This window comes from Pundamilia nyererei, unplaced genomic scaffold, assembly GCF_000239375.1.
Source record: "Pundamilia nyererei isolate P.nyererei 1_Seehausen unplaced genomic scaffold, PunNye1.0 scaffold00285, whole genome shotgun sequence".
Taxonomy (NCBI): Eukaryota; Metazoa; Chordata; class Actinopteri; order Cichliformes; family Cichlidae; genus Pundamilia; species Pundamilia nyererei.
Genome location: NW_005187686.1, coordinates 114,343 through 139,233, shown reverse-complemented (window position 1 = coordinate 139,233; position 24,891 = coordinate 114,343). Strand labels below are relative to the sequence as shown.

Here is a 24,891-nt window from a genome sequence, read left to right as displayed (position 1 = left end):
TGTCTTTCTGTGCACGTGTATCTGTGTGTGTGTCTGTGTGAGTCTGTATGTGTATGGGTGTGTTTGTCTCTTTTTTTCTCCTCATAGATCTGTGTGATGTCACAGAGTGCAAGTATCCTTATTTTTTTCACTATTTTCAGGTTTTCTGACACATGTGAAATGGGTAAAGGCAGGCTCATGGGGTGATTTGAGAAGAGGGAAAGGTGGAGCCTACGAGAACCAGGTTTAGTTTATGGAAGCCAGATGAGCCAATCAGAAGAAACCAGGAGAAGCTGAAACATTTTGTTTCAGAATCAGATACAAAGTGTGCAGAGCTGAATACCTGGAGAAGGTGAGCAGATTAAATATCATCACAGAGGCCGGTGTGCATTACCTGAAGAAGGTGTGATGTTCAACGCAACACTTCCACAAATGTTTGCAGCTGCGGCAGTCGGATGTTTGGAAGAAGAACGATGTCGCTGAACCCTGAAAGCCATGCAGTTTCTTTTATAAATAACGTTTTTGCATTTTTTAAAAATATATTTTTTATCTAATGATCACTGTTAGCATTAGCTTAGCATTAGTCAGCCAATAGGAACTCACGTTTCTGCCTGACACTCTGAGCTCGAACTTCTCGTCTTTGTAGTGAAGTTTGATGATTCGCTGCCTGCAAAAGACAGCAGGCTGAGGGTCACATGACTGAGGTCATATATTTCTGTTTCCTCTTGTTTTGGCCCCGCCCCCTCCTTGCTGCCCCCCTTAGCTGTTAATCCTTCTGACCATGACTCATTGTCTTCATCTCAGGGAAATGTTAACACACATTTAAACTGATCAATACATATCATTAAATATTAACACTGATATGAACGTTCTGTTTGGGTCATATCACTGTGATGTCATCCAGGCGTTTTTAACCTACCACAGATATTTTCCCACCAGCTCTTTGTTCTTGAAGATGACCACTCCTACTGGTGTTGGACCCAGGAAGTACTCGGTGTGGTTCTCCCCCTGCACAAAGTCATGGTGTCAGCACGGATCAGTGATTGATCGGCTGAAGTTCTTGTATTGATCAGTGATCAAAAGGCTTACATAGGCGGCGAACAGAGAGACGCCGTACATCTGCAGAGAGCTGCAGACAGACAGGAAGTGGCGCTGAGCCTCAGAGCGAGGGACGCCACTGCACAGCAAGAGAAAGAATCAATCAATCATTCAATCAATCAAAGTGATTTCTTTTGTTAGTGTGCAGCTCCATCTTTTGTCGTGTATTGATTATTGATCTTTTTTTTTAAATATTTTTGATGGTGGCAGAACAAAATAAAATATGCGATCAGGTCATGTGATTACAGAAACAAGACCTTTAACAGCATGGCATCATTTCCTGTGTACCTGAGCGTTTTGCGGATGAGTTGAACTTCCTGCGTCTCCTCAGCATCTGATGTGTTGTCCTCACTCTGGTTGCCTCGATCCGCTGAAACAAACATGGGAGATCAATAATGAACTTACTGACTGATGAAGAAGTCACACATATGAACGGGTGTACAGAATTATTTTGATGTCACAAGTCATACACGAGAAAAAACATATTCTGAGCAAATATTTCATTTTACTCATTTCATTTGCAAAAGTGCTCTGACGTTTTCGGAGACGTGCAGAATCAAATTCAAAGCCTTTTCTTTACACTTATGCAGGTGTTACATTCTCTAATATGTATTATATATGGTTAAAATACATCAAATGCAGTAAGTATACACGTTTCATAAAAAGTCTGTAACTTTCTTATTGGCTTTAGCCCACATAATTAAACATACAAGTCGATCTTGAGTTTCACACTCTTTTTATTAGAAATAATCAAATTGTTACATTCTTAAATTGACACAAAATGTCAGAAATCTTCTCTGTCAGGAACACATTTTCTATATGTATATGCAGCTCAAACTTATGCACAAAGAATGTAATGTAATGCCTGTATTATCTTTTTTCGTTTGTGACTTATGATAGAAAAATAATTCCATACATTTTCTTCTCACCCTGCAGCATCAGAGCGCACAGCTGAGCTCTGAGGTGGCCGGAGCATGGCAGGCGACCTCGACGTACATCCTGACAAAGTTGGAGGTAAAATTGACGCCTGACACAGGAAACACATGAGTTTCACCAAGGGTATTTAAAAAGCAGATGCAATTATGGTGGCTTAGTCATGCCAGAGGGCCACATAAGGCCACCCATGTTGGGGAGGGGGGACCTTTAAGGGCACCCGTGGCAGATGGCCATATAATGCCACCTTTGATGAGGTGGCAGGCTTGTTGAGACAGATATGATGCGTTTAGTGTTTCATGGATTTGTTAGGTTGCACTGAAACATACCGGGTTGTTTCCTCGTTCAGCTTCGATGGATCTTCAATGTAAAATTTGACTCCAAAGTAGAAAATGTATGGCGGCCCAGCTGGAACAAAAAATGAGAAATGTGCTGTTTGAGAATCTGAGGATAAATCAATAAGACAGATCAGTTATGTTACTGATGAATTTCATGTTGCAGCTCACCGAGTTCCTTGTGCTGTGACAGAGTCTTTGAAGGATCCAACCAGAGCTGAAAGAAACACAAACAGTAACTGCTGCTGCTCCTGAGCGCGCTCAGTTTGGACTTCTTGTTTGTGTTCTCACCGTCTGCTGCCAGTTGTCACAGAACTTTAAACCGAAGAACTCAACCTCGACCACGCCTAGCTCAACGAACACCAGCTGCAAGATGGAGACCGCCTTCGATGATCTCTGAGGACAATACACTGCGTCACATTCAGAGCTTTCATCACTCACAGAGACAGGCTGCTGAAGAACTTATCAGATCTATCAAACCTATCAATTCAGTTCAATTCATCCATTCATTCTCTTCCACTTAGCCTTATCGGGTCATGGGGGGATGGAGCCTATGCAAGCCACTATAAGCAAGAGGTAGGGTGAAGGTCAAGTTTATTTATATAGCACCTTTCAAACAGCCGATGCTGCACAAAGTGCTTAACAATATAAAAATGGCATTAAAAAGCAACAATGTAATACAATAATAATAATAATATAAAACAATAATAGGACAATAAAAGAATTAAAACAATAACTACAATTATTAAAATAAGACCAGAATACTTGGGTCATAGTGTGTTAAAAGCCAGGGCATAAAATGTGTCTTTAGTACTGATTTAAATTGCTCCAAAGTCTGGGACCTGCCACGGAGAAGGCTCTATCGCCATGAGATTTGAGATAAGTCCGTGGGATGGACAGTATTATTGCCAGACCCTGTAGACCCTGTATTGACAGCCTGACGCAGTGCTAATTTAACACAGAGAAACAGACAACCATTCACACCTATGGGCAATTTAGATTCACCAGTTAACCTTACCCCACTAACTGCTTTTCTTTGCACTGTAGGAGGAAGCTGTAGAACCTGGAGAGAACATGCAGACTCCAGACAGAAAAGCCGGCAAGGCTGAACTCAAGAGCTTCTCGCTGTCAGGCAACAGTTCTAACCATTGTATTACCGTTCCGCCCAATCAGTTCAATGCAACAATATATAAATATATATACCACCACAACAATATATATTGTAAGGTAAAGACCCCACAATAATACACAGCTATCAAACCTGTCAGGTTTTCTATTTTTTACTGCCACTAAAATCAAAGTTCATAACAGGAAGTTCTTAATAGTGATCTTTCAAAGTCAGTCCCCTCTAACTGCATAGAGGTTTGATGGAGGCCACAGAGTGGTGACAGTCTTACTCAGAGGGGAGAGGAAACGGCCAACGGGAAGTCGGCACTGACCTTGATGCCCTGTTCGACCGTCAGTGTCAGCTTTCTGTTGTCCAATAGAAGCACTTCTCCGTAAAACTCCTCCCGGTTGCCCCGGAAACAGGCCATTGTCCTGTCATGAGCAGAGTTACAGCCTGATGAAGATAAAGGTGGCAGCTACAGAGTGATGGTGTTGATGAGCATGACATCTGAAGCACCTCAGATACAAACCACAGAATCAAACTGAGCCCTGAATGATGGGAAATAGAGTCACCAGCTTCTCTGCTCACCTGCTGCTGATCCTCCTCTTCCTCTCCTCCTCTGGTCCTTTGTCAAAGTCTGCTCTCCTTCTTCTCTGGTTTCTCTGGGTTTGTTGCTGTGTTACCATAGAGATAACTCCTCCCCCTCTCCTCTGATTTCCATTTTGCTTTGTTTCCCTTTAAAAAAAACTTCAACAAATAATTCCAAAAAGCAGGTGTGTGTACAGAATAATTTGAAACAGAATTTTATATACAATCGACACAACTTTTAAGTTTCACTGATGATCAGTTTTTATGCTCAATTTATCACAAATATAACTTCTTACTGAGGCTCAGTCAGCTAATTTCCTGTGTGTGTGTGTGTGTGTGTGTGTGTGTGTGTGTGTGTGTGTGTGTGTGCGTGTGCTGCATTCACTGCCTCATTAATCTGAGTGCAGGATTAGCAGAGGCTGAGGCGGATCCCTTGAACGCCACGTCAACACAAAAACAACTTTCAGTGTTTAAAGTCGATCAATAAAAAAACAAGATTAATTTAAAGAACTTCTGCATTGTGATGTTTTATTAAATCAGTTTTAGTTCAATATTACTGAGGAAAGATCATTTTAAATATCTTTACTTATTTTCACCACTTACCCTTTTCAGGGTCGCAGGGTGCTGGAGCCTATCTCAGCTGTCTTAGGGCGAGAGTCAGGTTACACCCTGGACAGGGCTAACAGGCTAACACAGACAACCATTTGCAACTATTGTTTCCAATTAACTTTTCCCCACTAACTACATGTCTTTGGACTGTGTCCACACAGAAAGACCCCAGCATGATGGTAGAATTGAACTCAGGACCTTTTTGCTGTGAGGCAACAGTGCTAACCACCATATTTTACTTTTTTATGTTTAAAACTAATACTTAGTGTTCTGTCTCATCATGTACGAAAGTAAATAAAAGTTAATTTAAATACAAAAAGCTATATATTCATAGAAACATGTATGTTTGAGATTTATTTTACAGTTTTAACCAGTTTTTTGTTTTTACAGTGTAATCAGCTGATGGTGAAATTTTTTTACAGTGTGGGATTAAAGTAGCTGTTAAAAACGTCTCAGTTGCGCTGTGTCGCTCAGACCAGTGTTCACACTGAGATCACCGCACTCTTATTTTTAATGAGATTTTTTTTAATCTGTTTATTTATTTACGTGACTTTTTTCTTCAGTTTGATTTTTAATTCTGTTATTTCTATTGATATAAATGTTTTCATATTTTTACCTTTAACTTTTTTTTTTTTTATCCTGTGACTTCACAGGATAAAGGCATACTTCAGGATTTTTTGTTTTACAATAAAAGACTTTATAAACAAACAGAGGTAAAGTTAAAAATTGATTTTAAATCTGAAATCGGGTGTTCTGATTGGCTTGTGACATTTAACAAAAGGACCAATCATGGCAGCTGACTCCAGTCCTCCCGTCTGCATTCAGATCCTTGCTGTGATCATCCTCCTGTGTTTTGGAGTCTATAGCTTCATCAAGGTAACCGTCAGACTTTTGATTTTGGGTCCAACGTGACCTCCTGCTCACGCAGTCCTCCCCTTCCTCTCTGCAGGGAGCCTCCTCCTCCTCCTTCAGCTGGTGGTCAATCCTGGGAGCTGCCTGTCTGCTCGCCACCGCCTTTGCTGCCTTTCGCCTCTATGAGGTCTGCAGGAGGAAGGCAGAGGAGGCGAAGAAGAGGCAAGACAAAGACGAGCACAGAGGATTGTCTGAGGAGAAGTGATGAAGAGGAGCTTCAGATCAATAATCCTTAATTATTTTAATTTGTCCCAAACGGCTGATGTCACACTTTCTCTCTCCTGATTGGCTGCTGGGTGGTGTTACACTGTAAAAAGATTCTGTAAATTATTCATGTTTTATTTTGATGGGATCACCGAGCATTTTCTGTGTGCTTTTATTTTTCAAACTGTGTTCATTGACAGAAAACACAGATTCTGGTCAGATCAATAAATTCACTTTTTAATCAATGATTTCATAAAATCTTATACCCTGGTTCCTTCACAATAAAAGTCAGTCATGTGGTCAGAATAAGAAGTTTCAAAATAAAGTTTAGTAGCAATGTGCAGCACTGTCTCTAGTCCACTCTTTCAGAATAATGGTATCTTACACGACAAACAGAGAACTTGAAAATAAATTACATCTAGGTGCAGTTTTCAAAGGAAAATCCACAGCTACATACTATGGCTTCAGTTCCAGACTTTCACAATAAAAGCCTCACAGTAGAGTAAAAACTGTTGTAAAATTGATGCTCAATAGCAATAAATCTGATAGAAACTTATTGATTTTAAGAATTACAAACAGCAATGATATGACTTAAAATAAAACCACTCATCAGTCGATCACGGGGAAAGGCTGCTGAGGCTCCGATTGGTTGTCAGGAAATTTCCCATAAAGCTCGGCACCTGAAGACCTGTCGCTATGGTGATACCACCACACCAAACCTAAGGCACAGTTTTACAGCAGTTAGCACTTTAATACATGCAGAGTATGTCCTGTAATATATTGAGAGTACTGTGATACTGTCAGTGTACCGTTACTTAACCGTGACTGTACAGTATTACTGTACTATTACCGGTACTGTAGTGTTACTGTTATAGTACTCACGGTGAAGGCGGGGACAAGCGGCTGGCTGAACTTTGTTTTGAAGGCGTGAACAAGACGAAGACGATCTACATCAATAAACAACAAATCACCTGAAACAAACAGGAAGTCAATTCAGAAACAAAAACAAACAAACAAAACAAACACACTGTCAATGAGCAACCAGGAAGTTGAAAATACTCTTTGTTTTTCGGACCGTTGTCATAGTCACAGTAGATTCCGATTCGGTGAGGTAATGGCCAATCCAGTGTCTTTGCTCGGTTGTTGTGCTTTGCGGCAAGAGAGCTCTGCAGCCATTGGCTGGCGTGGAGACACCACGAACCGGTGCCCTTCCCTAATTGGTCAAAGCGTCCCAGGCTGCCCCGATAGGCCACCCCTACACTGAATGATTTCCAGTCCGCCAGGGGGCGGAGCTCCCAGTAGTGACAACCATTAGTCATCTCCTCGTCACCTAGGAGACCAGGAAGGAATTTCTTTTTAATTTTTAAAATTAGAAATATTTTATTTTAACTTGTATTATTAAAAATTATTTTAAAAAATGAATAAAATTTCAATGTCAAATCATTAAATCCAAGTTGTTATTAAATCAACTTTTTTTTTTTAAATTCTGACATCTTAAAGACATTCACTTTAGTGTTACTACAGTATTAGTACTGCAATAAGAGTGCAGTATTACTACCCAGCACTGTGTATGACTCCCCAGCAAATCGATCGCGTCCTCCTCGACTTGCAGCCGTTTTATTGGGTGATGGCGTGGCGCTCCGGCTGCTGAGGTAAACACAAAAAAAAATGTTAATAAATGTCAACAGCATAGCGGGAATGAAACGGCAAGGTGAAACAGCCAATGAGGTTGTGCCAAAGCATGATGCAGCAGAGAGGAAGATGAGCGTGACAAAAACATTTCATTTGTTACATGATGGAAGAAAAGTTTATGTTACGACATCATTTCCTTTAAACATGTTAAGCCTTTATTTTGAAATAAAACCAAACATGAACTTTTTAATTAAAACAGGAAATTAAACGCTGATGTGATGTCAGCAGTGATGTGAAAATGGCAAATGGAGAGAGTGATTGGTTGCTAGGAAACCACTCAGCCATGATTGTTTCTACCTGAGCAAGTTGGAGAGGAAGCAGCACGGAGACTGAGGAGGGATAAAAAGGTTAAAGGTTATTTACTGAGGCACGTGTGAACTGGTGAGACAGGTAGCCGCTGTGATCTCATCACGATCTCACCTCTGAATGAGTCAGCTGATCAGTAAATGTGTAATGAGGAGGTGTGGCCTCCTGACTCTACAATTCTCTTGAATCAGCTGACCCATTCCGGCAGGGCCAGCATGTTTATTTAGGAGGTCAGAGATAAAATGACAAACAGTTAGCGATGATGTACAGCTTGGCGGCGTCCAGTCACAGATGGAGATACGAAAAATCAGCAAAAAAAGTGATGTGGCCCAACCAGCTTTTTCAGGGAATTAAGAGCACCTCCTGCTGTCGTTACCTGACCAGCACAGGTGTGTCACTCTACAGGTGAGAAAAGTGCATCTTCCTGTTCTTTCTCTTTCACAATAAAAGCCTGTGCATTTCACAATACTGTGAGCGATGAACTTTACCGTGCTTCTAAGATACATTCAGGTGTATTAAAAAACACAACGGCCTCATCACTAACAGCTGTCCTCACCTGCTTTTGTTCTCTTTGCCTCGCAGGCGAGGATCATGACCTTTGACCCCCTGAGGCTCCCAGGTCACCGTGTCACCCTGAACCTTGAGCTCGGCGTGCGCTGTTGAAGCGTCGAAGCTGAAGTTATACGCTGCAGACAAAAACATGGAAAACAAGGCGTCATTATTATCTGAGGCTCCGCCCCTCAAACACAGTTAAATATTCCACGTCGTGTGCTCACCTGTTGTTTCTATGGCGATAGGCTCTGAGAACTCGCCAGCTGCCGCTTTGTTTCTAGCTCGGACTCGAATGGCAATGAAACGCGAATCGAACTTCAAACCTGAAATGCAGAAATTGGTTTAAACTCAATGATGCTGTAGCCATGCAATAATGACCTCTGACCTTTTACCTGAGATGGTGACCTGAGGTTCGATAATGTCACAGACTTTCTCCCAGCATGCCTCTCCTGCCACTCTCAGTGTGCTGTCACGGTCCGTTTTTCGGTACTCTAGGTCATAATGTTCGATTGGTCTGCTGCTGCTATCGCCACCACTGTCTGCCTCACCGGGCGGTCGCCAGGTGACCGTGATGGTGTTGTCACGGACTACACAACTGGAGGCATCGATCTGTGGAGCTCTCGGCACTGAGAAACAAGAAAAACATGTGACCTCTGACCTCACAGAACAACCACCTGAACTGGTTGCGTCAACTGACCTGGCAGAAAGTGAAGTCGTTGAAGCCCCGCCCTCTCTGCACTGAAGTCCACAGTAAATTGTGACATGTTGTCTGACACCGCAGGGCGAGTGGTTAGGCGGAACGCCGGCGCCATTGTTACCCTAGTAACAGTGTTGGGGCGGATCCCAATGGAGTGGGGTGGGTTAGGTGTTAGTATTTAGGGATGGGGTTAGAAAGGTTGGGGCGGAGTTTGTATGCAAATCATTGGAGAGCTTCAGTAAGTGGTTTGTTAGTTTGAAAAGATTCAGAAGAATCAATGATATCAAAATGAAACATTGTAAACAAACAAACAAAAACAAACATCTGATATCATCAAATGAAATGAAATGACAATGAAAACACACATTACACAGCTTTATACATTAAACAAATCAGACATACCTTTCTTTGATTTGTTTTGCTGCCTGAAAACAAAACAAAAAAACATTTTTAGTTTTTTTTAAATGAACTGATGACATCATCTTCCTTGTCTTCATCACGCCTCACCGCGAGAAATTCTTCTTCAGTGTTGATCGTAAGTGTTTGATTTGCAAAGTCAAGAAGCTCCTCGCAAGAGACCAGAGCAAACTTGCCCTCTGACAGCTGCTTCTGAAACACCATGCAGAAAACAACCCAGTCAAGCAATCAATAGCTTCAAAAATAAAAAATGGAAACAAATAAAGTGCTGCCAATGAATAGATATAAAAAATATTTATGAATGTATATACATTAAATGTAAAATATTATTTATTTGCAAAGTAGAAAAAAATCACTTTAAAAACAATGAGTAAATAAATATGTAAAACTAAATAATATACTAAAAAATAAAGTGTTCCAGATAAAAATAATTCATTAAAAAATAAAGTTTCTACCTGAAGCTCCGCCTCCTTTCTTTGCTTCTCTTCTTTGATTATGTAACGGAGCTCCGCCCCCTTCTCCTCCAGGGCAGAGTTTAGCTTCTCCAACTCTGCCTCCAAGTCTGACATCACCTTGCATGACTCCTCCTGATTTAGCAAAGTTAACTTTAGTTATTTTTCCTTTAGTTTCTCTTGTCCCATCCACCTAAGCCCTTCCCTTTGTTAATTCAGCTGATTAATGAGCTGACCTGCAGGCCCGTCAGCGTGTGATCAACTGCTTCCAGGAAGTTTTGGAGCTCCTCGTTCTTACTGGCCAATGTGCTGATAATCCTGCGCAGAGCTTCCTGTTTACAAACAAACATTTAAAAAATAAACTATTTTTTACAGCACCTTCCTCCATGTTGGTGAAGCCTTAAGCAGCACTAAGTAATCACAAAACTGTTAGAGCAGAGACAGCGAGACACACAGAGCTCCTCCTCCTCATCTTCCTGATTCCACACCTGACAGAGACCAATCAGACGAGAGCATCGGCTCAGAAGGCGGGTTAAACACCTCGACCAGGATCAGCCTCCGTAGACCATAATGGACCAAAGAAGGCTTGGCATCCTAGCTGAGGTGAATACAACCATCACCATCCTGCCAGTCTCTGGCCCGCACACACCTGCCTGCTCCATCTGTTAGAACTGCAGCTGTCCGACCTTCAGATGGCGCTCTCATTGGTTAAAGACTCAACGGAAGTCTGGCAGGAAGTCTGGACACACTGAACCAAAATAAAAGGTGAAAGCACAGATCGAAGCTTCACCTGGTAGCCCTGAGATGATGATGCTCTAAGAATGAACTGACTGACTATTGATTGAATGATTGACATGTACATTTTGTTGGCTGTGCACTGATACTGAACTGTAATTTCACGCTTTTGTAACGCGTATGTTTTTAGAAACTCAGTAAAGCACATTTGAACAGGAATGAGGTATTTTACTATGAAAATTACTTCGGATGTACGGGTTTTATTTTGAAACTTGGAGGGTTCATTGTGACCCCAAAGTCTGAACACGCTAAAGGTCATGTGACCCCCACCTGTACTCGCCGACTGATCAGTATGTTATAATGCACAGCTCTTGTTCTCACTGAAGCTCGGTCCACCAGAGAAAGAGAAGCTAACCGCTAACAGCTAGCAGCTAATCCCCCCTCCTCTGCTTCCATTTCCTTGCACCTCTCCCTCCACCACGTCCGCCCCCCCTCACTCCCCTAACTTTCACTCACTGCTCGATTGATCACCGATTGATCACACTCTTACCTTCTGAGCGTCCATCACCTGAGACAGAAACAGCGGTAAGTGGGGACGAAGGTACGGGCCTGAAGTGACGGCATACGTATGTACATACTTATTTCCTGTGAAGTGTGTCAAAATAAGAGCGCGGAGAAGAGAAAACTGATGGGGATGTATATTAATTATTGATTCTGATGTTTGCGCAGTAGTGTGCAAAAGTCTTGAGTCAGACCTTCTGGTTATTTTAAAAGTGCCCTTGAGCAAAAGTTCTCCTGCTTTCTGAAAGTTTAAAATTCTTCCTTGGCTTTTTTTGACATGTGTTCAAACCAGTCCTTGTACCTGACCTCTGAACTTTGACCTGTGAGTAAAAGTTCAGTGTGGGATCATCCTGACAGAGCACACAACATAAGGCAGAAACATCCAAACAACAGCTTTGAATGCCCTTCAAGAAACTACAGTGGGAGACGCTCACAGAGATGACGGAGAGCTGCTCAGAGAGCTCAGCTGAAGGATGAGGAGCACAGTATTGACTTTCTGGTGAAAATCTGGAGGGCCTGCAGCTGGAGGAGATGATCAGGGGCTGAAGCAGTGGCTTCACTGAGTTTTACCTCAGAGATTTGAATGATTTCAGAGAAGCTCCTCTGAACCCAGAGCTGCTCCTGTTGTTTGAGTCCAGGAGGAGACAAATGGAGGAAACATGAAACACATTAAACGGTAAAAAGAGGCAGCAGTGTTCCAGTCAAACCTTCAGAGCAGACGATTCTCATTGGATGAAACAGTATTTGTTGGATCTGACCTGAAGAATCCTCAATGTTTTTGCTTTGATTTTAAAGACCTACCTAAAGCTTTCTCCAAGATTGCAGACGCCATCACCTGCTGCTTTACACATTTGTGTGACTGAGTTTCTTTATTCAGCAGGGTGTTTACGCAGCACAGCAGCTGAATGGCTGTTTAAAGACTACTCAGTCTAAGCCTCACTCAGATTTTCCTTCACTTCTCACATCCAGTGAAAGTTAAACCTTCCTGTTCATCCACAGATCAGCTCCAAACCGCGACACACATTAAAATCACCAACACGTTTCATCATCATCGATTCAATTATATTTATACAGTGCCCAATCCCACCAGCCGACTCAGCTTGACTTATACTATCCAGAATACAGGGGGTCTCCCTGTAGTCTGGATATTCTGGATAGCATTCAGATGATTTCCTCACTCTCGGTTCACATCAACTTTTTTGATGTTTTTTACAGGTTTTATAAATAAAGTTTGTAATGATCATGAGACCAACTTTCTGCACCTAAGATGTCAAATGTGATTGGCTATAATAGTCTTCATTACCTCCTGTTTAAAGCTGCAATAAAACAAGTCAGCCCCCAAGGTCACACCAGTGTTTCAAACTTTATTGACAGAGCCACAGAGAGCAGCAGATTTATGTTGTCACATGAAATCAGACAGCAGACAGGAAGTGGATCAGTAAAAACAGAAAGCTGGTATCGTGTTGCATTCGTTTAATGTTCAGATTTAAAATCAAGAACCAAAAATCTGCTCATTTAAATTATGTGCTTCAGTTCAGTTTACAGCAATAACTTACGGTTTACAGTGTTATCTGTTTCCATGGCGACACACAGAAAGTCTTCTGCTATGCCTCGTCAACCGTCTCAGGTGGGTCAGGTATTCGAGTCGGCAGCAGACTTCCAAAGAAGAAGAGAGGTTCTGACAGAACAGATGACCAACTGAAGGGCGGGTCTCTGACTGACTCAAAGACACTGAATGTGATTGGTCAGAAGCTGAGAGGGGGCTCACTGATTGGTTGGATCCAACTGTTCTGTTCAGAACCAAACTCAAAAAACATGAAAAACTATCAAAGGCGCTGAATTATCAACATCATCATCATCAGTGTCCATGGTTACTGTCATGTTAGGGGGGTGGGGCCATGCAGGGTAAGGCAGGGGGCAGAGCTAAGCGCTACACATCTTTAGTGGTATAAAAACATAAAAAGTTCATGTTAGAGTTTCTTTGAGTTGATGGACAGCTGGCAGCAGCCAATCAGGAGAGAGGAGCAGGTGAGGGGGTGGGCACAGAACTTAAATACACTCACTTTCTGTACAGTTCATCTCATAAACACTTCCTGTTGGTCTTGCATATTTACACAGATGTCACGATGTATGAGCCGCGTTCGCCACCGCCCCCACTGCTGCCACCGCCCCCACTGCTGCCACCACCCTCGCCTCCCTTTGGCTCGCGTTTCTTCGTGATTGGGGTGGGGATAAGGGAGGGCCGCGTAGGGGTAGTGGAAGATGATGTGGTGGTAGTGGGTGCTGTGCCTTCAGCACTGCTCTTCCTTGGGCTTGGCGTGTAGTTGAAGGGGCTGACTCGGGCCGCAACGGCACCGCTGCGCTGCTGAGCGCGCTGCTGCTGGTGCGGCGGCTGTTGCGGCCGGCTCTCGATCGGCGCTGGCTTTTCGTCAAGGCTCTCGCAGCTGCGGCGCAGGTTAAGGTTAGAGGAGGAAGAGGAGGAGGAAGACGGGATCTTGGAGGGAGCGGGGCTGTCGATGATGGGTGGGGCATTGATGGCAGTAGGCGAGCGGGCAGAGCAGGAGGAGGAGGAGCGGGGGTTGTTGACAGGGCAGTCCTCCAGCCGGACCCACACGTCTTCGGACTTGTCGGCGAAGCCTCGGTTGCTGAATGGGTCGCCGCTGCTCTTTGCCTTTCTCCATGTTCCCTTCAATCTCATGGCACTCTCCTCCTCACTCCGTCCCTTCTCGCTGGACTCGGAGGATGCTGACAGCACGGACGATGAGCTTCCCGTTCTTTTCCAGGTGCCGACGCGCGGCAGAGAGGTTGAGTGTTTCCCGCTGCTGGCTCCGCCTCCCCCGCTGCTGTTTTCCCGTTTCCAGGTGCCGGTGCGGCTGAAGCGAGATGATGTCACTTCCTGTGGGCGTGACGGGCTTTCAGAGTGTGAACGGTTGACGTCGTTTCTCCTGGCGGTTGAAGGTAGTGGCGTGTCTGGGCTGGATGGCGACTCGAGAGCGGCTGCCACTGCAGTCTCCTCCAGCTTCCTCTTCAGTGTCGGGCTCGGAGCTTCTTTGATAAAGGTTGACTGCCTTACGAGTGCCGGCTTCTCAGGCTCCGCCTTTTGCTTCTTGGCGGCAGTGGAGCCACTGACTCTCGATGTGGACTCGCTTCTCGGGATGCCACCACCACTCTTCGGGGTTGTGGTGGGTTTAGTGGTCCTGGATGCAGAGGATGATGATGCACTTCCTGGAGAAGCCGTGCGTGGCAGCTGCGAGAGCTTCCCTCCTTTCTGACTGGGTGCTGGGGTGGAGCGAGATGGGGTGGAGTCCCGAGAGGACCCGCCCACTCGATCTACATCGCTGCCTCCAGGAGCTTTGGCCACAGCAGCTGCTCGGGGCTTGCTCCGCCCCCTGGCTGCCGGCTCCGCTCTTGGCTTTCCAGTGATCAGACTCCTGTACACCTTCTTCCCGCCCCTCAAAGCCTTCGCTTCCTCCTCCTCCTCCTCCTCCTCCTCCTCTCTCTTCTTCTTGGCCTCCAGCGTGCTGCGCTCACCAGGCTTCAGGATCCTCGCGCCTCGCTTTGTCTTCTCCTCTGGTTCCTCCTCCTCTTCGTTGTTATTAGCTGTTGTAAGGTGGAAGGGCGAGCCGACAGATTTCAACGACAGGACCGAGTCAGAGTCTGATGATGGCTGGCGGGAGAGTGAGGAGGCAGCGGCAGCGGCATTCAAGCTGCTGACGATGGAGTTGGCACCTTCTTGGATGGCCTTCCAATCAAAGGACTCTGAATCTGGAGAGGCAGGGCTCCTTGGTGCATCTGAAGGCTCCTCCTCAGCCAGAATGCCATCTTCAGCTTTGGAGACAGATAGAGGCGGGGCGGGTACAGGGAGGGTGGTGGTTTTCTTTTTCTTCTTGGGCATGGCGGAACTGATGCACTCCTGCAGCAAGTCGTCCTCCGAGTCTATGCTCAGTGAGCTCAGCGAGGAGTTCCTGGAGAAGCACACGGGCGTGTCCTCAACATGAAAGGCTTTAGGTGCGTAGCCAGTGGCCGCAGGGGGGCGAGGCTTTGACTCCACCTATCAGGGATAGAGGAGCACAGAGGGACATCTGTCACAAGACTGATACATTTCTGTGAAGCAAAACTGTAACTCCAGCAGGAAGTAACAAAGTAACAAGTAAACAAGGTAAACAGTACACACTACACTAATTACGCCTTACTCTGTGTATTAGTCTGTGTACTCTCTACACTGAGTACTACTCTGTGTACTCTCTGCTCTAAGTACTTTACTCAAGTATCTAGACACACCTCTGCTGGAGGGGGTGGAGACTTTGCCCCCTCTTTGCCTTTGTCTTGCTGCTCCGGCGGGGGTGGGGCAAACTCCTTGTTGTTGTTCTCCTGGTCGATGTCGCTCAGTGAGCTCAGCGAGGAGTTCCTGGAGAAGCATACGGGCGTGTCCTCAATAGCGAACTTCTGCTTCTCGTCCGTGGCCGTTTGATTGGTCGGTGGTTTTGTGCGTGGAAAAACGGCAGCTGTCTGCTGCTTCTTCTTCCTGCCTTCTTCTTCTTTTGCCTTCTTTTCTTCTTTGTCCTTCTCGCCGCCATCCTCTTCATCAAAGTCCAACGAGCTCAGTGAGTCATTGCGTGAGAAGCAGCATGGCGTTCCTTCAATCGGTGTGTAGTGGCGCGGCGAGTCAAATGCGAATCCCGGCTTTGCTTTTGCAGCTGCTGTTGTGGTGACGCCATACAGCGCCCGCTGAGGCATCGGCTTCACAGGCGATGTTGGCTTCTTCTTCTGCTGCTGCAGGCCAAGGGGAGACGGGGCCGTTGGAGGGAGAGGAGGCGGTAAAGGCGGGGTTTGCAAGTGCTCGCTGTTTGCTGCTGCTCTGACAGGCTTCCTGGGTTTGGCTTTGGGCATGGCGGCACTAATGCACTCGGCGAGAATGTCATCTCCGTTCTCGCCCTCAGGAAACCCTGCCCTTCTCCTAGGGGCAGAGGTGGGTTGGGCTACAGGTACGAGGCCCGCTCCCATCTGCTCATTGGGTGGGGAGTCAATGGTCAGATCACTAAGAGACGTGGCAGTGGAGAAGTTGAGCGGCGTTCCCTCCACACAGTAAACTCTGGGCACCTCCTCCGGCGGCGGCATGTCCTTCCTGGGCTGCGGTTGGGCACGGCTTTGAGGTGAGAGGATTTTGTAGACAGGAAGCTGGCTTGGTTTCCGTGGTGCTGCTTGCTGCTGCTTCTTTGGTTTCCGTGATGATTTGGGCATGGCCATGTTGATACATGCCTCCAGGATCTCAATGTCATCGTCATCATCTGATTCATCAAGGATGGGTTTAGGAGGCTCTTCCTTCCTCTCCTCAACCCCACCCTCATCCTCCTCTTTCTTCTTTTTCATCTCCGCGGGAATGTAGGGCTCATCCAGACTGAGTGCGCTCAGACTGGAGGCACGGGAGAAGCCATGCGGCGTGCTCTCGGTGGCAAAGTGCAGCAGTACGTCGGCACTGCTTTCCTCCTCATCCTTCTTCTTGGCCTTTTCCTCCTCCTTCGTCTTCTGCGGCGGTGGTGGTGTCTTGGCACGGCTTGGTGGCATGGTCTGACCTGGGCTGTCGGGCAGGTCACTGGGGCTCACCACGCCGCTCGGCATGCCGCTGGAGGGCTCGCTGGAACGCACGGAGCTGGCAATGGAGGAGGTGGAAAAGCTCTCGAGCGAGCTGACGGACGTGCAGCGGCTGAACATCAGCGGTGTCTCCTGAGCGTACGGCTGCTCCGGCGGGCTCTTAGGAGTCCTTGCGCCTGATGAACTCACATGGTGATGGTGGTGATGATGATGGCTATGGTGGTGGTGGTGGCTACGGCGCCCCCGTGTGGATGGTGCAGCAGTGGTCTGGCTCTCAGCCTCTTTTCGCTGCTGCTGCTCATGTGCGTCCTTCTCACTGACAGGGAGTGTCGGGTAGTCGATACCGCCGCCGCTCCCCCCTTTCCTCTTTCTTGTTATGACATCACCGTCTTCCTCCTCTTCAGAGGACAGCGAGGATAGCGAACTGCCTCTGGAGAAGCAGATGGGTGTGTCCTCTACGCAGTATGTCTGTGTCGACTCCTGGTTGCTTTTTGGCGCCCCCCGGGTGCTGGGAGGAGGTGGTGGGCGGAGCTTGCTGGCAGAGTTTGAAGGGGGTGGTGGAATAGAGGAGGAGGTGGTCTCCTCTGGTTTGAAGAGCTTTTTACGTGTGGCATCAGTGCCGTACTTTAAGCTGTAGTCGATTGGCTGCTCGGTCGTAGACTCTGTACCATAATTCGACGTTGCTGTGACAACGACATAGCGTGGAGGCGAAACTGCTGCCATGTGCCCGCTACCGGCTGCTGAATCACTGCCGTCGTTCCTCCTCAGTCTGGCGTCCTGCTCACTGTCATCATCGCTCTCAATGGCGCCGCGATGATTAGGGCTCTGGCGCCCAGAGTTCAGCTGTTCGTCAGAGTACTTGAGGCTATAGTTTATGGGCGTGTCCAGCTCTCCGCCGTCATCGTCCGCCATGTGGTTGGCGCTGCGTATCTTATGGGCCAGATCAGCTGGGTACTTCCTGTAGACACAACACTTGTTAGCGCTGCTCTCGTCTGACGAGTAGAAGGGTTCAGAGGACGGTTTGGTCTTCCCACGGTTGCCGTAACCATCAGCGCTCGTCACACTGTTAAGGCTGTCGCTGGACGCCCGCACGCTGGGCGGGAACACTGAGCGAGTGTATGCTGCTTCCTCGCTTGCCCTCTTTGATCCGTCTCCATTCTTTGGGCTCGATAGCACCGGCGTGTTGGTATATGAGCGCGTGACGCTGCCTGCTCCTCCTGTGGCACCATTACAGCCCCGCCCCTTCCTGTGCGCCGCCTTGGGGCTCAGGTTGTCGATGTTGTCGAAGGTCTCCGACAGCTGTTGTGCATCCAGCTCCTCGAATAAAGCTTTCTGTTTACGGGCCTGTAGTGATGGGGCGCCTGCACCAGGAGACACCACGCTGGCATCCTTGTAGCGTGCTGGGCGGTTGGCCATCAGGTTACGCAGCGCAGCGGCACTGCCCATGGCGATCATTTTATGGCGTGAATGGATGAGGTTGCGCAGCATGCCCACGGCGCCCAGCTCCCAGAGGGCCTCCTGGTCTTTGGTGTCGCGGGCAGAGAGGTTCCAGAGCGTGCCACAGGCGTTGGACACAATGGTCAGGCTGTGAGACTTCAGGTGCTGCAGCAGCGTTGGCAGGCAGCCATGTTCCCGTAGGATCTGCCTGCAGGACAAGAACAGGGAGAATAGTCAGAGAGACAGTGCAAGTTCATATCCAACGCTTTGTTTACCCAAGTTTACTTTACCTGTGCGCCTCGTTGGTGGCGATAAGGCTTGAGACGTTTCGCAGGATGCCACCACCACTTTCAATTATGGCGAGTGTGTTGGTGTGGCTGCGATGCGTCAGTGTCCCCACCAAAAACGCCAGAGCACCGTCCACAGCGCAGATATCAGCCTTATTCTCTGTGCAGTGAGCCGACAGGTTCCAGAGCGCACTCAGTACAGACTTCAGCGTCGACTCCTGTAGAAGGACAGGAAGAAGAAATGGTTTCAGAGCATGCTTAGTGTAGAAACATTAACAGGAGAAGAACAGAACGTTTACCTTCTGCACCTCGAGAGCGCAGCCCATCAGCGCTCGGACACTGCCGACCTCACGTAGCGTCTTCTTACTGTTAACATCAGCACGCCAGGACAGGTTCCTCAGCACGCTAGCTATCACCTGAAACAGCGAATCACAGCAAGGGGTCACTTAACAAATCTTTCTAAAGGACAGGTGGACGCTGTGACATAATGGGTTGGCGGTGGAGCCATGTGTGCTTACCTGCTGCAGGTCTTCACTCTCAGACTTGAGCTGAGCGACCATTGCTCGCATGCAGCCCTTCATAGAGCACAAAGTGGCCTGAAAAAAAAATACAACACGAGGGTCATCATCTTCCTTTCATCTGATTGGTTAATCAGTCGAAAAAGTAAATTAAGTTCCTCTTACCTTATTGGCTACATCTCCAAAGGTGAGATTGGTGAGTGCCATGCCAGCGTATCGCCGCAGAGTGATGCTGTAGTGATCGCTGCTCAGACCGAACATCTCGCAGTCCACCTGTAGCAGCTCCGCCACCGCCTGCAGACCGCCTGCAGGGACAGAACACCCCAGTGTGAGCAACAGGAAACAGGAAGCAAGGAGCAGGAAAGACGGTTCAGGAAATGAGACGGAGCGGGAAACAGGGAGGCAAACCCAGAGAAACCCACCGAGCTCGTTCATGGCGTGCCGATGCTCTTCGTCAAAGGACAGCTTCATGAGGACACAGACGGCTGGACAAATCTGATGCTCCACAGGGGACGGCACTGAGAAGACACACACACATTACACACATAACATCTGCTGACTGCTCACTGGTGGGCACGTGTGTGACTTCACTCACTGGGGTTGTCCTCCTGGTCGACACCCCTCTCATGATTCTCCTGCCAGGTCCAGCATGCCTCGCAGTAATGGCGCACCTGCTCCAACAGGTGGAGCACTCTGATCTCTCGCCGCCCTCTCTTATCGTCCGGCTGACTGTGCACAATGTTGTGGAGCGCCGCTGACGCCCGTGCGCGTGCCTCCTTACTGCCACGGGAGTTACCTAGGCAACACAAGAAAACGAGTGAGGTCACATGGCAACAGGCATATGTATCACTACTGAACGACTTGACCGTTACCTAGCAACAAGGAGTCCTTGTCGTTGCCATGCAGCAGCTGAATGAGCAGCGGCAGACAGCCAGACTGACGCATAGCAATGCACGAGTCCTGTGAGCTTGACATGGCGAGCAGCGTCCGTGACATGTCGTCCTTATCGTGTGTCCCCAGCATGGACAGCAGGCTGTACACCATCTCCACCTGCCAGGGGTGACACAGGTGTACCCCGCATGTGAGACACTGTTAAACGGTACGCAGGTGAAGCAGTTTTGTTGTCAAGGAGACTTACTTTGGTTCCCAGATGGCTGGTGATTCGTCGAGGCACAGAATAGCTCGTCTCATTGGCTGGCTCGTGATCCAAACGAGTGCCTGCGCTCTGCAGCAGGAGTGACGGTTTAAAAATCAGGTTCAAAGAAGAGATTCCAAAGTAAAGATTCCAAGTGATGTTACATGACGAGTTGCTCACCTGCGCCCCAGCCAATCCGCTGCTTTCGCTCGCCCCCTGAGCACCTTCAACCTGGAGAGAAAGGAGAGAAAGTGAGGCGCAGGCTGGGTAACAGATGAGCGTGTAAGGTGAGGTGTTTGCATATGATCCTTACAGGTGAGGTTACCTGCAGCCGGACCCCGAGCCGCAGGATGTCTTTCTCTATCTGCTGTATCCGAGCCACGCGAGTCTGAAACACAGAGTACAGGTGTCAAAACACATTTACAGATACGGGTACAGACGCAGGTGAGCTCCTCCTACCTGAGCTCTCCTCTCCATCTCCTTACAGGAGCCCAGCTGCTTCTCCATCGCTGTTCGCAGCTGATGGGCATCATACTCAAGCTGACGGCGATTTAAGTCGGTCTGTAGAGAGAACTGACACGGATGCCCTCATTAACACATTAACATTAACCAGTTTGACTCTAGCCCACTCCCACACCGTTGCAGGAGTTCTTACATTCCCAGTGAGCGGCAGACTGTCGATCCTCTTGGTGAGATCCTGCAGCTGAGCGTAGTACCAGTCCTTCTCCTTCTCCTCCTTATCCAGCTCCGCCAATAGGAGAGACCTGCCAAGGGCAGCAGCCAATCACAGGGCAGGAGAAATAGGCGGGGAAAAACAAATGAAGCAAATAAAACATAGAAACAATTAGAAAACTGAATAGTCTGACCTTCTGCATCAGCTAAAAACAATTTGACCATTTGATATTCTGTGATATATGTAGGTTCTACTACATCAGCAGTATCCTCAGTAATACCTCTAAAGCATTACTGTGTGCATTTGTAGCTTAGCGTAAACATGCTCATAGTACTCTCAATACTTTCACTACTCCATTGTATTCTCTCTGTGTTCTCAGTATCTACAGTACTCTCAGTACTCTGTAGTGCTCTAACTGCTACGCAGTATTACCTCTCTTTCTCCAGCTCCTCCAGGCAGCGGTCGTGGCCGTCTCTGCCCGCAGATGGCAGCCCTCTCCTGGGAAAGGCAGCACTTGTTGAGGGGCCTGGAGCTCCGGAGCCTCCCACTGCTCCTACAGGAGCTCCAGAGGATGAGGAGGTGGAGCCGGGGGCTAGGAGAGGGCGGGATCGGGACTTAAAGCCGGCCGAATCAAGACTCAGCTCTGAGGGTGGGAAACTCAGTGAGCACATGCTGAGCTGCTTCTTCTTCGACCTGCGTCTGGATGTGTCAGACTCACCTTTTAACCGTCCAATGAGCTCCAGCTGAGAGCCACAAGCCTCCCCAGACTCTTCTTCTATGGTGCCCTGAAGCTGCTTCAGCACTTCCTGCTCACAATGAGAAAGAAAACAAAGAGGATAAAATCAGTTCCTGCTCTGACCCTCTAATACTCTCTCTCACACACTCATACGCTGTTTCTGCAGCACACAGAACAAAACGCGTCGCTTTCAGAATAAAGCAGAGATCACTCACCACGATGAGTCGGCAGCGTTCAAACAGAGACATGATGGAAACCAAACTCACTCTGACCGTCTTCACTCATCGACACAAACCAGGAAATGGGAAACAGGAAGTAGGAAGTGAGGGTGTGTTTGGAGACGAAGGACGGGACAATAACGAGAACAAAAAACATGAACAATAAAGATCCAACTTCAAGATGACCGACCACGAGAGAAACTCCAACACGCTGAAAACGTGCAGGATGAGCTCCACGGAGCAGGAAAAATATGAAGAATCGAAGTTCAGTAAAATCACAGGGAAGAGAGGAAGAGGACAAAATGCTGCAAACAGGAAGAAGAAAACTGATGGAAAAAGAGTTAAAAGGACAGAGTGCTCACTCTGCCCGTTTCCTCCATATCACGCCAAAGATCCTCTGACGCCTCATTCTGACCAACAACAACGACCTCATTCTCCCGGTCCGCAGCACGTGATTGGACAAAAACAGCAGTGCAGCTATTCTAGGCCTTAGGGCGAGAGACACCGGTTGCATACGCAGAGAGAAAGAGCAAGAGAGAGAGCGCAAAACAAACACACACACACGCATAAAGTTTTGCTCTTGCAGTCAGCTGACTAATCACTGCAACAGCAGGGGCGTGGCCACACGTATGAACACACATGTGACACCCTGTGATAAGCAGGGATGGGTATCATTTAGGTTTTATCCGATACCAGTACCAAACCGGTACTTTTGAAACGGTGCCGGTGCTTAAAGAATGGAGAACACAAACTTTGTCCAAAAACCTCTCATGTTTAGCTGTTTTCCACTTCTTCTTTGGTCATTTTAGCCTTTTTGTCCAGGGTGAAGGGAGTATCTGCCATCAAACAAGAAGACAGCCGCATGTAACTACGACGCTGTTTGCTAGTTCACCTTACATGCATTAATGTAATAACGTGGTTAGCCTACTCAACCTAAATTACACATGAACAACATTAAGCTACTCACGCAGAGAAGAACAGCTCCTGCTGCATCATCATCCGTCATGATTTCTGCTACACTGGCAGGGCTAGGGGCCAGGACTCTCCTAATTGGGTTTTTTGGGGGATGTTGCTAACTCCGGTCCGATAACAGGCACCACACCCGCAGTAGATGTGCACGGCGTGAGGTCTCGCAGCAAGCTATCAAATACGGCGCATTTCTCAGCTTATAAAAAAAACGCTATGCGTCACCAGGTGTTTCATCAGATTCGAGGAGTTACCTCCTTTGCACAGTATCACCTTAAAGCACTTGTTGCAGGCTGCTGAGTTTGCAGCTTTTGCTGTGAAGTACAGCCAGACCTCTGACCGCTTCATCTTGGGCGTTTTTAATCTGTAGCTCTGCTCTAAAAGAACGTACGTACCTGGGCCCGCCTACTACACTTGCAAAGGTAAAATGATTGGCTAGAATCCAAAGTGTATGACATCTCAGGGGAAAAAAAAGCACCGAAAAAAAAAAGCACCGAAATGTGCGCTGCTTTTCGGTCTGGTTACTACCGTTTATGTCAGAACCGGTGCCATGATACCGGTACCCATCCCTAGTGATACGTTTTTAAAAAAAAGAAAAAAAAAGCCTTTATTAATTTTAATGGCCATCATTTTAATACAGTCTTTACACTGAGTTGTGGTCACTGCGCCCTCTTATGGCAAACAGAAATTCAGCTTTAGCAGATAATCAACTTCAAGAAGATAACTGGAACAGATTGATAAAGTTTAAAACAGCTGTGAGTCACAGACTGAAAAAACTTTATTTAAATCTTATCTGTTTGCAGTTTTAACTGGAAGTTTGAGGGAACATTTGAACATCTGATGTTTCTGATGTGAGCGCTGCCACCTACGGAGCCTGACTGATCAATATATTTAAACCATTAGACACACATACGCACACACACAGGCACGCACACAGAGCAGCACCTGCTCAGATAAGCACTCACCTTCATGTTGGAGGCCTCTGTCTCCAGCTTGGTCAGGTGGTTGGAGTTGTCCTGCAGCTCCTGTCTCAGGTTTGAGTTCTCCATCTTTAACACCTCGACCTGCCTCAGCAGCTGGTCATACGACGCCGCCGCCATGTTGGACCCGAGTGTGACCTGCAGACAGACAGCAGCCAATCAGAGTGCATGTGGGCAAGGACAGGAGTGTTTACGTGTTTTCAAAGGCGGAGTTGAACTCAACAACAATACCTGAACTTAGATACTAATAAAGTTTTATTAAAGAGATGCCAGCAGCCAGTAATCAATAAGCTTACTGATCTGCAGCACAAAACATCTGCATAAACATGAGAACCACCACTCAAAAGCCCCACCCACACCTGAAGCCCCACCCATATGGGAACAGCTGGTCTGTTGAAGATAATAATGATGAAGTGCAGCAGTTACTGACACTTCTTGTGTCCCAGAGCAAACCTCTGTACAAAGACTACTATTAATGGACCCTGCAACATGTTACCATGGCAATGGTACAGAGACAGTGTGACCGCAGTATAACACAGAGCGTCACAGGAGATAATGTCACAAAAGATCAGAATCAACGTGTAAAATTAAAATGACGATAAATCATTGAGGAACTTTTCCTCGAAAGAAAAGTGAGACATGACAAAGTTGACAGACCTTATTCCTCCACGTTTCGAAGGACAGCGTGGAAGGCCAATGAGAGAACAACACTGTTTCCGCCAATCATGTGGCTGGAACAGAGTGGGCGATCAAAAATGAAATGAAACACTCGAGCGACAGCTTTACAGACCATGGTGTCCCAGCAAATGAGGGTGAAGACGACGACCTCTGAAGCAGCGTCATCCTTCAGAGCACGCTCAGTGACACTTCCTCCCATACTGCGTTTTAGAACACAAATATCTGCAGTGACATCATAAACACATCAGCCTGCTTTATTGTTGTTTCCCATGATGCTGTGCAGCTGTTCATATGGTATTATTATTTTATTATCAACATTATTAACATTAACCCCGTGGAACTCCATAATTAACCTTAGTGTGAAGAGGACCACCACATGAACAAATTGGAGTCTATTAGATAGATATGATTCAAACCACTGCAGCACAGTACCTGTAATACCGACATCATGCTCTATTTGTTCTAATAGAATATTATGGTCAACAGTATCGAA

The 24,891-nt window shown here is 47.0% G+C and overlaps 3 protein-coding genes across 8 annotated transcripts in view; all 3 read right to left on the bottom strand.

The window, feature by feature from the left end:
* Positions 1 to 4,243, bottom strand: part of epb41l4a (erythrocyte membrane protein band 4.1 like 4A) — a 10,589-nt gene extending 6,346 nt beyond the window's left edge. Inside the window, exons 1-11 of the mRNA XM_013915299.1 lie at positions 4,042 to 4,243; positions 3,785 to 3,884; positions 2,637 to 2,741; positions 2,517 to 2,562; positions 2,340 to 2,418; positions 2,007 to 2,104; positions 1,366 to 1,447; positions 1,069 to 1,156; positions 899 to 987; positions 583 to 646; positions 374 to 465 (exon numbers count right to left, since the gene is read on the bottom strand). Coding sequence (XP_013770753.1) covers positions 374 to 465; positions 583 to 646; positions 899 to 987; positions 1,069 to 1,156; positions 1,366 to 1,447; positions 2,007 to 2,104; positions 2,340 to 2,418; positions 2,517 to 2,562; positions 2,637 to 2,741; positions 3,785 to 3,884; positions 4,042 to 4,139 — 941 coding nt within the window. The 5' untranslated portion in view covers positions 4,140 to 4,243. The remainder of the gene's footprint in view (positions 1 to 373; positions 466 to 582; positions 647 to 898; positions 988 to 1,068; positions 1,157 to 1,365; positions 1,448 to 2,006; positions 2,105 to 2,339; positions 2,419 to 2,516; positions 2,563 to 2,636; positions 2,742 to 3,784; positions 3,885 to 4,041) is intronic.
* A 1,739-nt stretch (positions 4,244 to 5,982) lies between these two features.
* Positions 5,983 to 11,265, bottom strand: LOC102214296 (fibronectin type III and SPRY domain containing 1-like). Of its 2 annotated transcripts, XM_005750708.1 has the most exons (14): positions 11,168 to 11,247; positions 10,532 to 10,630; positions 10,119 to 10,214; positions 9,886 to 10,017; positions 9,521 to 9,622; positions 9,416 to 9,438; positions 9,014 to 9,135; positions 8,709 to 8,942; positions 8,541 to 8,639; positions 8,321 to 8,450; positions 7,325 to 7,413; positions 6,842 to 7,096; positions 6,649 to 6,737; positions 5,983 to 6,485 (listed from the first exon to the last, which is right to left on the bottom strand). In XM_005750708.1, the coding sequence occupies exons 4-14, from the start codon at positions 9,997 to 9,999 to the stop codon at positions 6,384 to 6,386; spliced, it is 1,359 nt and encodes a 452-aa protein (XP_005750765.1). In that variant the 5' UTR covers positions 10,000 to 10,017; positions 10,119 to 10,214; positions 10,532 to 10,630; positions 11,168 to 11,247; the 3' UTR covers positions 5,983 to 6,383. The 2 variants fall into 2 exon arrangements, with proteins under 2 accessions (XP_005750765.1, XP_005750764.1); XM_005750707.1 differs by lacking the exon at positions 10,532 to 10,630 and having other exon boundaries at positions 11,168 to 11,265.
* A 1,257-nt stretch (positions 11,266 to 12,522) lies between these two features.
* Positions 12,523 to 24,891, bottom strand: part of apc (APC regulator of WNT signaling pathway) — a 29,125-nt gene continuing 16,756 nt past the window's right edge. The window contains exons 2-18 of one of the 5 annotated variants that reach the window (XM_005750699.1): positions 23,706 to 23,858; positions 21,539 to 21,626; positions 21,253 to 21,463; positions 20,803 to 20,911; positions 20,607 to 20,720; positions 20,461 to 20,535; positions 20,328 to 20,378; positions 20,151 to 20,237; positions 19,885 to 20,062; positions 19,608 to 19,808; positions 19,435 to 19,530; positions 19,178 to 19,317; positions 19,013 to 19,090; positions 18,794 to 18,910; positions 18,498 to 18,712; positions 15,460 to 18,415; positions 12,523 to 15,229 (exon numbers count right to left, since the gene is read on the bottom strand). In XM_005750699.1, coding sequence (XP_005750756.1) covers positions 13,289 to 15,229; positions 15,460 to 18,415; positions 18,498 to 18,712; positions 18,794 to 18,910; positions 19,013 to 19,090; positions 19,178 to 19,317; positions 19,435 to 19,530; positions 19,608 to 19,808; positions 19,885 to 20,062; positions 20,151 to 20,237; positions 20,328 to 20,378; positions 20,461 to 20,535; positions 20,607 to 20,720; positions 20,803 to 20,911; positions 21,253 to 21,463; positions 21,539 to 21,626; positions 23,706 to 23,840 — 6,792 coding nt within the window. In that variant the 5' untranslated portion in view covers positions 23,841 to 23,858 and the 3' untranslated portion in view covers positions 12,523 to 13,288. Of the gene's footprint in view, positions 15,230 to 15,459; positions 18,416 to 18,497; positions 18,713 to 18,793; positions 18,911 to 19,012; positions 19,091 to 19,177; positions 19,318 to 19,434; positions 19,531 to 19,607; positions 19,809 to 19,884; positions 20,063 to 20,150; positions 20,238 to 20,327; positions 20,379 to 20,460; positions 20,536 to 20,606; positions 20,721 to 20,802; positions 20,912 to 21,252; positions 21,464 to 21,538; positions 21,627 to 21,771; positions 22,489 to 23,705; positions 23,859 to 24,891 lie in introns of those variants that run through there. The other 4 variants (XM_005750703.1, XM_005750701.1, XM_005750700.1 and 1 more) reach the window with 4 other exon arrangements.

Excerpts from the sequence above, each read along its gene's own strand:
- LOC102214296 (XM_005750707.1), bottom strand. Across the intron at positions 9,623-9,885 it reads GAAAGGAGGCGGAGCTTCAG|AAGCAGCTGTCAGAGGGCAA; the intron begins GTAGAAACTTTA and ends ATGGTGTTTCAG. Across the intron at positions 9,136-9,415 it reads GCAAAACAAATCAAAGAAAG|GGTAACAATGGCGCCGGCGT; the intron begins GTATGTCTGATT and ends CACTGTTACTAG.